At 46.2% G+C, this 10,486-nt stretch overlaps 2 protein-coding genes across 2 annotated transcripts; one reads left to right on the top strand and one right to left on the bottom strand.

Annotated features, from left to right (window-relative positions):
- The first annotated feature begins 389 nt into the window (after nucleotides 1-389).
- Nucleotides 390-7,809, top strand: LOC123399515 (methyl-CpG-binding domain-containing protein 2-like). The gene is made up of 5 exons (XM_045093918.1): nucleotides 390-567; nucleotides 3,002-3,529; nucleotides 5,305-5,358; nucleotides 6,583-6,743; nucleotides 7,203-7,809. The coding sequence occupies exons 2-5, from the start codon at nucleotides 3,021-3,023 to the stop codon at nucleotides 7,409-7,411; spliced, it is 933 nt and encodes a 310-aa protein (XP_044949853.1). The 5' UTR covers nucleotides 390-567; nucleotides 3,002-3,020; the 3' UTR covers nucleotides 7,412-7,809.
- A 461-nt stretch (nucleotides 7,810-8,270) lies between these two features.
- On the bottom strand, nucleotides 8,271-10,179 carry LOC123399514 (chitinase-like protein 1). Its single transcript, XM_045093917.1, has 3 exons — nucleotides 9,400-10,179; nucleotides 9,079-9,235; nucleotides 8,271-8,961 (listed from the first exon to the last, which is right to left on the bottom strand). The coding sequence occupies exons 1-3, from the start codon at nucleotides 9,800-9,802 to the stop codon at nucleotides 8,523-8,525; spliced, it is 999 nt and encodes a 332-aa protein (XP_044949852.1). The 5' UTR covers nucleotides 9,803-10,179; the 3' UTR covers nucleotides 8,271-8,522.
- Nucleotides 10,180-10,486: the final 307 nt, after the last annotated feature.

Below are 10,486 nucleotides of genomic sequence, written 5' to 3'. Positions count from 1 at the left end.
CCCCCATGTCATTGGCTGAAGGTTGCAACACTCATCTTTTCAACATCAGTGGCATCGATCCATCGTTGCGGAGGGCGGCAATATCTCGCAGTGCTTGCCGAGAAGAATCGATAAACAGTGGAGACATGGCTCATCGGAGGCGGAAGAGGGTGACACGACGCCATGCGAAAGCTGAAAGTGAGAGAGGTTGGGGAAGGCGTGACGCTTGGGGATAAGGTTTGCGAGAAGGAAAGACAAACGGTGCGGGCCTTACAGAAAGGTGCTCGACGCGAGGAGCGGGATCCGTCGGTTGAGGGGGAGCGTTTCCCTTACTTCTAGCGGTTCACGAGTCTTGAGTTTTTTTTTTCTCTCTCTCTCTCACCTTGGCTGGATTTTTTCTCATTTGGACCCGGACGCGTGCTTTATTTTCAGACAGATCGGGAGTGAGTGCGTCACGCAGGCGGACGGAGAAGGCTAGTCAGCCCTCTAAATCCCCCAACCCATCCGCCGCCGGTGGCGGCGACTACCACCGGAGCTCTCCAATCCCCACCGCCAGCCGCCCGTACCGGCCTCGATCTCTCCGCAGAGGTACTCCTCTTTCCCGCACCTTTGTTCTCTCTCCCATCCCGAGTCCATGACCTAGCAGCACGGCGGCACGGTCTAAAGCTCCCCCGTAGTCTACACCGCGCCCCACAGCCACCGACGCGCCCGTACCCTAGCGTCGCCGCCGACTGCCCCAGTCCCACCCCCCTCTCCCAGCACCCCCGGCTCTCACGTGCGCGTCCCTTTCCCGTCCTTCCCCCGTCGGGGCATCGCGAGCCATTCGGCGTTCCCGTTCGGGGCATCGCCAGCCATTAGGTTTCGAGGTACGAGGTTGTTTTCGTCCAGCGATTAGTTAAATCCCGCCGGCCTTGGCAGCTTCAGGACGCGCACCTGGCGCACCATCTAGATCCGCCCCTCGCTGGCGCGGAGATCTGCTTATTGTGTACAAATTTCCTTGACTGCTGTACCGAAGAACATTCAGCGTGTTGGGGGTATTCATGCGTGCATGAGATGCGCATGTTTTTGTCGAACCTATTAAGGTGGTGAAGCATGATACTGAATTGAAGCCGCCTCTGCCGAGTCCGGAGGCGGCCACCGCCACCGCCAAAATAAAGCCTTCCGGTCGCTGGAATTGCCGTCACTGCTTCCCTCCTTTCCGGATCTGCCGCCGCCACCTCTCCTGGTCGCTGGTCCGGGCCGTACCCGGCTGGACAGGATGCTGCAGCGGGCGAAGGTGCTGCATCGCCGGATCAGGCTCTAGCTATTGGTACATACAAAGTTGTAGAAAGTGCAATTGCCGCAAGTGCTTTGTGTTATAACCTAGTCAGTTCGCTTAAGCAGGTCAGATTGTTAAATCTACATGCATACCCCTATATAGTACACCAGTGACTGAATCTAGATTTAGCCTGCATCTAAGGGGTTCTTGCTAAAGCACAAACAGTTTTGGCCGTTGATTGGATGAATCAGACGGTGAAACATGACCGAATCCCTTCAACGTGGGCCGTGCATGCATTTTTAATGACGGGTTGCGTTCGCACACATCACTGGCCCCACATGCGGAAAAGACAGTGGAAACTAGAAACTACTAGACTCACAAGCCGACACCACAAGTGAACTGGCGCTGCCGTGCTTCCTGCCTTGTTTGCCCATACAGAGTACTTGCTAATAGCTAAAATAAATAGAAGTAGTTAATATCAGTCAGCTCCGATGCACCGGAGCACAATCTGCTGGGTTCGCGCATATAGCGGCAGCGCTGCATTACACTTGGCTGGGTATCCATGGCTTCATGCTACATTGTGGATCATGCCTACCGTACTTTGACATTCTACACTAATCCAGTTTTTACGAGAGGCAAAAGGTCAAATCGGTATGCTCAATTACAAAAATCCAGAAAAATTGTACGTATAATTGTTTCGAGTCTTGTAAATTCTTAAGCACTTTGCCTCTACATGCTATGTACGCACCATTTACTAGCCATCTTAGTAACACAGATATGACTTTGCAAAATGACGTATATATTTATGAAGTCACTAGTTATAGAAGCAGCCACTAAGCGATATTTTCAATATAAAACTCTAGCACTGGCATCACTGTTCGCCCTTTCCTCATGCACACTTCTCATCCACGTTCTCTGGATTCCACATTAGCACTTTATCAATTACATTCCCATCCATTGTTGAATCTGCAGAATCGACTCTCCAAACCATATATTTTAATTTTTGCTACTATCCTGACTTCCAAACTCCCACTCTGGATGCTCCGCCTGATCCTGTTGTATTTGTTTCTAGCCAAACAAACAACCCCACCATGGAAAGTGTCACAACTGTGGGAGCATATGCTTGTATACATGGGACCAAGCAACTAAACCAATTTGATTTGTTAATAGGAGTGGTGCTTGTGTTGCTCTGCAGTGACCTGCACTGCAATTCAAGTTACTTCCATGTAGTTGTCTCTGACAACTGAAATTTCTTTTCTGTTACACACACTCTGAAGTTGTAGATTTTAACATGTTATTATAGTAAAATAGGACTTGTTGAAGGATGATTTGGAAGGGTGAAGAAAAATATCTGCAACTGACGGCCTGTTCATTTGTTGTAAAGGGAAACAAAGAAGATTGTGAATTTGTGTGCTAAGCTAAGGCTTAAAGTTACTGCATTATTATTGAACTACTACCCTCAGGTCACAAACAACTGGTGTTTTGGATGTTCCTAAAGTAAAATAATTAAAATAAAACTTTGACTGCCAGTTTGCTAATACCATTTTAATTATTGGGATTGAAAACTTGAAAAATCATATGTACTCCCTCCGTCCCATAATATAAGGTGTTATTACAACCGGCATTGTAATAACTTCTTATATTCTGGGATGGAGGGAGTATTACTTTCCCTTGAAAAAATGATAGTATTCTTGGAACATAATGTTTTTCTTGACTGTTATGCATAACCTATGGACAGTTCTAATAATTTGGAAGTTGGTGCAGGCTATCTCTTGCAGAACCTATGGACAGTTCTAAATCTCCCCAACCATTGAAGAAGAGCCGGACTATGTTGTCTGGTACGGATGGCCAACAATTTGAGAATGACGAGTTTCCGTCTGAAACTGCATCAGATAAAACGCCTGGTTTGAAGTCAGAAACAGTAGATAAAGTGCAAGATGAATTTGGAGAAGACAGTTCCCCATTGCAGCAATCAGCTGCTTCCAACGTGTCATACCGTGGATCGCCATGTATTGGGGCATTCACTATCCAGTGTGCTAGGTGCTTCAAATGGAGACTTATTCCAACGAAAGAGAAGTACGAAGAAATACGTGAGCATATTATACAGGAACCTTTTGACTGCGAACGAGCCCGTGAATGGAAACCTGATGTAACATGCGATGATCAAGAAGATATATCTCAGGATGGAAGCAGACTCTGGGCTATCGACAAACCCAATATTGCACAGCCTCCTGCTGGATGGGAAAGGCAGATTAGAATAAGAGGTGAAGGAGGCACCAAATTTGCTGATGTGTGAGTGATGCTTTTCTGTCACTGCCTCTATTTGCTTGTCAAGCTATTTCTGCAAGGACATAGATTTCATTTTTTTAATTGTCTGCCACTTTATCCCTATCCCTATATGCTGAAATCAGTTTTTAATGCACATGGAAATAACAGAAAATTAGCCAATTAACCTACGCATTTGTATTTATTTCTGCACCACACCTTTTCTAAGTCGCACGCATAAACCATTTCTGTCTCAATCACGAAGAGTGCCAAGGCGGGAATATAAAAACCACTAAGCATATCATGTTACTTTTTCCTAATGGCGATCTCCAGGTTGACCTCCTGAACTCCAGGGAAGTAAATGGGACCTTTCCGCATCAAAATATTAGATTGTTGTATAGATGCTTATTTTGTGCTAGATTAAATCGCACTAGTTGCTTAGTTACCCTTAGCATCTTTGGCGGTGCAGAAATTATATGAAAAAGCCCATTCTGCTGCCTTTTGTTACTTCAGATGAACCAAGGAAATATGATTGTAATCATGAGAAACCATTTATCATCGACATGTTTCTGTAGTCGCCTTCTTGAGGCTGGGAATAATTAGTGTTCTCCTTGTAGAGCCGTGGAGTACTGATTTTCTGCATCAGTGAATCATACCACACAATTTTTTAGTTTCTGCCGCCCCTTAAAATTTTGCCAGCCCCTTGTTGATTGGCCACTTGGCTAATAGTGCACTAGCATGGTCAGTCTAGGTTTCATTGCTGTCCTGACTTCCTGATTGTATTCTGAAGCAACTTCATAAAAGGAGATATTAGTCTATGCTGATGTCATATCAGTTTGACACTTCCATGATGACATTTTGCTGTGCGAACATCTTCGGGGATATTTTTTCGTGTAGACATTGCTATCAATCATTGGGGAAGAGACCAATAACTTTAGTTGATCCGCCAGCAACACTAAAAAGTCATATATGGTGCAGATGGGAATTAAGGTGACAGTAGGCGATGGAAAACGTAAAATTGGTGGAAAGACCCACTTAGTTCTCGTCACCACAAGTTAATGTAAGCTGCAAAGATGGAGGCTTAGTTAACGAACATTTCATGTTGTTCCAGAACAGCATTCTATTTTCATTCAAATGGTATATTTTGGTTGTAAATTAAACCATCCACCTTCTGCTGAATATAGCTAATGATAAGGGTTGCACAAATAAACTACTCCCTGAGAGTGTAGTGCCAAAAACGTTCTTATATTATGGGACGGAGGGTGTAATAAATCTACACGGTTATAATTTTGGAAACACCAAAATAAGTAGGGTAGATCTTCTCTTGTCCTCTTGATTAAGGTGGAAATTTCTGGGCTTGCATTTTTAACATTCTTGTAATGATAGAATAGACAGTAGGCTTAATTCAAAAATCTCACCAACCAAGGTAGATGGTTCTTGGTGGAATATTTTTTTGTAGTTTGCAGAAGTACTCAATCAATGTGCTTGGTTTCCTAAGAAATTGTGTCGTACCAATGCATTAATTGCAATGCATGCATGTGTGACGAATAAATGACCAAGAACTTTTACATGTATTGGTGAATTTTCTCTTAATCCTTCCATGCAGTGATTTAATGCACCTCGAAATCTGAACCTGTGATGGGGAACAAAAAAATGGGACTTACAAAACAACAATAACATTTTGTTTTGTTTTGAGATAAGCCTTATAAACTGGAAGGAATGTACCCTTGCTACAGTATAACATGTACCCTTGCTACAGTGCTGTACTTACCTATCGTGATGCCCTTTATCTTGGTTCTCAGGTACTACACTTCTCCTACTGCAAGGAAACTGAGGTCACTGGTTGAAGTTGATCGGTATGTGATGCAAATTTACTCAAAATTTCCCTTCAACATCAATCTTCATCTGTTGAGCTGTAATTTATGTCCTCAAATTTGTGTCTGAAGTCAAAACATCTTGAAGTAGCACTTGTACTGCAAAGCTTATGCTGCTTTCTTCTCCATATATTCTATAACTGGACATTGCAATTAATAAGTATCTAGTACTCCCTCCGTCCCAAAATTCTTGTCTTAGGTTTGTCTAGAAATGGATGTATCTGAATACCAAAACGTGACTAGATACATTCATATCTAAACAAATCTAAGACAAGAATTTTGGGACGGAGGGAGTAGTAATTACTAATGGGTAATATTGGTAAATTGGTAAAGAAGTATAATATCTATATATGCGTATGAGTACCACACGAGGACTGGGAGTGCAAACTCCTGAACCATTTTCCATAAAATGGTATTCCATAGTGAACTAGAAACAGATTTTGTACATATGTGGGAAGCTATGCACAGCATTCTGCTTTGTAGTCTATCTTATGCGTGGGGTCCCTATGAACACTTCACCGGAAACTTTAGGCAAATAATTAAGATCGCTACCCTATGATGCACTTTAATACGCCTCTCTTATATACCGGCGTACAAGTGTACATTAACGGGTTTCCTCTTATTTGTGCTGATAGTAAATCATGGTAATGGGATCCCTCTTATAGCGTATACTACTCCCTCCGTTCCTAAATGTAAGTCTTTTAAGAGATTTCACTAGAAGACTACGTACGAAATAAAATGAATGAATCTATAATCTAAAATATGTCTATATACATCCGTATGTAGTCTTTTGGTGAAACATCTAAAAAGACTTATATTTAGGAACGGAGGGAGTAGTGGACTAATGGATCCCTGGAAACTCAAAGGTTCAAATTTGTGCACGGGGACAGGCTGAAAGTCGCCAATGAATGCATGGTGTTAAAAATGAGATTTGTGTCATGCTACGTCGTGCAAAAGCTTACAAATTCAACTCATGTGCATGGGCTGATGGGCATGTGCGTGCTTGCTTATGAGGCTTTTGCAGCTTTAGGGTAGTGCTACAGAAGGGAATTGGATGAAAAACCTCCTATCTGATCCAACGGTGGATAAGGGTTTGTGTAGCTAACAACATTGGTGTATGGTCAATACTGCCTCTCTTTTTTGTCTCTAAAATTGCTAAGTGTGACTCATCTGTCTATGTTCTAAACTCTACGTCATACTTTGCAGGTACCTCCAAGAAAATCCAGAGTATGGTGCACAGGGTGTAACATTAGCTCAATTTTCCTTCCAGATCCCTAGACCTCTGCGGCAGAACTATGTCAAAAAGCGCCCTAAGAACGCAAGTCCAAGTGATGAAGCAACAACTAAGCCTCTTCAACCAGTGGAAGGTGTGTATGGTACATAAATGAACTTATCATGATTTGTTAAAGCCTACTCCCTCTGTACATAAATGAACTACTACAATTATTTAGGTACAGAGGGAGTAGTATACTATATTTGTTTTTCTTCTTTGCTAGATATCTTTGCTCGTAAATGGGAGTCATGAATTGCGTTTATCTATCCAAATATCTTGACTATAACCTGAGAACTCTATTTTCCTTCAATCTACTTGAGATGTATTGGCTACTATACCACACGAACACCCATGGTCAAGACACTAATTGAACCATACTGCTTGTTACGTGTAAGCTCCTCCATTGATTCATGAAATTGGTAACAGTAGTTTGGTGCATTTTATCAGGTGCTTTTCAAAACCAATTTGGTTAGTGCAGACTGTACTTTCTGTTTCAAAGAACTGCAACTGCATTCACCACTATGGCCTTCTCATGTTCATGTTTTTATTTCAGTTAACCCCATATCCTGGGCTGCTCCTCTTGCGAGTGAACCAGCTTCTCATGCCGACGAGCCGGTTGGATCGGCAGATGTGAAGCCGGCCCGGAAGAGGAAAGCAGAAGGCTCTGAGCCAGGGGAGGCAAATGCTAACAACCATGTGTCTGATGGGCCGGAAACCAAGTTAGAGGGTGCTCAGAATGGAGATGCTACCACCACTGCCTGAAAAGCTGCAGTCTGACGTACCCAGTGCTCTACGTCGATGATTTCCTCGTCTCTATATTCCTTGTCCATTATATGCGGGAGCCCTTTTTTTCTGTAACGCGACGCCGTAATGGCCTTATATGTGTGTACCAAGGCACGCACCTTTGAGGTCGACAAAAAATCCGACGATTTGGGACAGTAAGTTCGACTGAATGTTGTATCGGAGAAGCCCCGTCGAACCCTTTCGGATCATATATGTTCCGCGACGTGCTTATGTAGGAGACCTTGTGATGCAGGATTAGGTGCCTTTTATTTTCTCCTTTGTAAGATACAGAGCTGTTGGTAGGGAACTGTTGTGTTGTGCTGTATGTCGGAATCGACTCTTCTACTATTATCTATCGAGACATGCCAGTTGTAGCAGTCGCTTTGCGTTGTTCTTTGAGCTCGTGTTGCTAGTACGATATCTGCCAGTATTGTCCAACTTCGTTTGTACTTCCTCCGTTTCACAATAAGTGTCGGTGAATTTGTACTAGTTTAGTTATAAATTTGCGATACTTATTTTGGGACGGAGGGAGTATCATTTTAACAGAATTTTGTTAAGCATCTCTAGCTTTTTTAGGCATGTAAAACACAACGATTCTGCAGCAATACATAGCGTTCTCCTAGGTTCAAAACAACGGCTGATTCATAGATCGACCGTTTCCTTCCTTGGATTACGTTTGCTAAAGATGGCCCTTCACAAATGGCTCAATCAAGCAACATCTTACTCGGGTCAAACTGGCACTTATACATAGCCAAATCAAGGCAATACCTTCTGAGAAGAGTGAAAGGAGTATTTTTCAGTGGAACATATACAGAAAGTTGAGCCAGGCCATGCTATGTTCAGTTCGAATCCTCCTCTTTAGACATATGTGTGCGACACAAAAAAATGAAACAAAAAACTGAAAATGGACACCGTGGTACACACCCAGGCTACAGTCTCCCCAATTCACATACACAAGCACATACAGACCCCTCGGATCAGCTACCCAAAATGGCACCAAAGCAGCTCACACCCTGAAGAATCGGCAGCTCGGGGCGCAGAGCAGGCAATGGCGTGGCAAGAATATGTATTATGCAAGAAGAAGATGGTGCTAGCCTGACGGCTTCTGGCCGCCGGTGGGCTGCTGCTCGTCGTCCTTCTTGGGGGCGGGGTTGAAGGGGGCCTGCTCGGCGCAGTCGAGGTTGAGGCCGGAGCGCTCGCGGCCGAAGCCCATGAGGTCGAGGTAGTACTGGTAGTGGGAGATGATGACGTTCATCTCGTCGATGAAGCCCCTGCCGCAGATGGACTCGCCGTAGAGGAGGTTCATGGTGGCGCCGAAGCCCGGGAGGCGCTTGCTGAGCGTGTCGTTCTTGGTGGGCTTCCACACCCCCGTGAAGGCCTCGTGCGCCGACGGCTGCTTCTTCTTGATGGGCGTCATCCACCGCCACATGGCCGCCGCGAACGCCAGCGTCGCGTTCTGCTCCAGCAGCTCCGGGTGGTGCAGCAGGTCCACCTTCAGCCCGTCCCCCGCCGCGCCGTAGTTGAAGTTCCTGCCCACGGAACGGAAGACCACATCATGCATCAGCTGAGCTACTCCGACGGATCAATTCGGCCATCCCAAGAACCAGTTTGCAATTCGTTAGTGATGAACTGGAACTGAAGATTACCAGTAGACGGGGATGGCGCCGCGGCCGTAGTACTCGGCGCCCTTGACGCAGGGCCACTGCGTGTAGGAGTCGTCGCAGTAGCCCTGGTCGGGGCTCATCTCGTGGTTGTAGCACAGCCCCCACGCCGTCGGACCGCCGGTGGCCACGCCGAACCCGCCTGCAACAAGACTCGATCCGTCAGTCGGCCTCTTGGATCTAATTGAAGCAGAGGAATCAACAGGAAGCAGAGCAAAGCCAGGCAATCCGTCGGAATCGATCCACCGCCACCGGAGAAGAAGAAGAAGAAGAAGACGAAGAAGAAGAGGATAATAGCATACATACATGAGGTCTTTGCGCCGACGTGTCCGAGGAAGGCGCAGAGCTCCATCATCTGCATGTCGATGCCGCCGGTGGTGCAGAAGCCCTGGTTCTCGAAGAGGGAGGCGGCGGTGATGAAGGCCTGGTAGTCCCAGAAGCCGACGGCCTTGGCGACGGGGAAGTTGCGCTTGGCGAAGAGGTTCTCGAACTGGTACACCTTGAAGAAGTCGGTGATGGTCTGGTTGCAGCAGTACTTGGTCCCGGAGCACTCCCACCCCTTGTTGCACACCTTCTCCTGCGACTCCTTGAGCTTCACCTTCCACGTCCCCGCCGTCAGGATCAGCGCCAGCGTGCCGCCTATCAGCACCGCCGCCGCCCCCAGCAGCAGCACCGTCACCACGATCTTGTTCCTCGTCTTCCGCTTCATCTTCTTGCCCTTCTTCTTCTTCTTCTTCTTCTTGTCCTCCGGTGGTCAGAGCAGCTCAGCTCAGCTCCGGCGGTCAGCTCAGCTCAGCTCCGGTGGTCAGCTCAGCTCAGCTCAGCTCAGCTCGATCTGGATCTCGCTTCTTCTCGGGAGCTCGGGGTGCTCGATCTGGATTGCTTCGGTGGCTCGGTGTGATCTGGATCTTTGGGGAATGCGGTAGCTGGTGGCGGGGATCTGGTGGGGAGATAAAAACTGGGAGTGGGGATGAAAGCGAAGTGGCAACCGCGCGCGCCGACCGGGGGAGGGAGGAGTGGTGTCGGTGGCGGGAGGGCCGTCAAGCAGGATGAGGGAGGAAGACGGGAAGAGCTGCAAGACAGCTGGTCCGGTAGGTAAGACGTTACCGTTAATTTTGTTTTTGCGTCAATTGCGTGTTTCCTTTTTTCTTATACTAAAACAAAACAAACAAGTGGAACCAGACGATTGCACCATTGCATCTGGGGCATTCCAAAATCCTCCTCATTTGTCCAAAATTATTTGCTAAAAGTAAAAAAAGAAATGTGCAAACTAACGGTACCCCGGAGTTCTTCCCGCCTGTACAAATGTGTCCGATCTCCTATTTCTTTCCCCGATTTAAAGCCACCCGTAGCAAAACACATAGCCACACGGCACAATTCCAATGTATGGATT

The sequence above is a fragment of the Hordeum vulgare genome, chromosome 5H (genome assembly GCF_904849725.1).
Source record: "Hordeum vulgare subsp. vulgare chromosome 5H, MorexV3_pseudomolecules_assembly, whole genome shotgun sequence".
Taxonomy (NCBI): domain Eukaryota; kingdom Viridiplantae; phylum Streptophyta; class Magnoliopsida; order Poales; family Poaceae; genus Hordeum; species Hordeum vulgare.
Note: the sequence above shows the minus strand (reverse complement) of the source record. Positions and strands in the feature narration are given on the sequence as shown.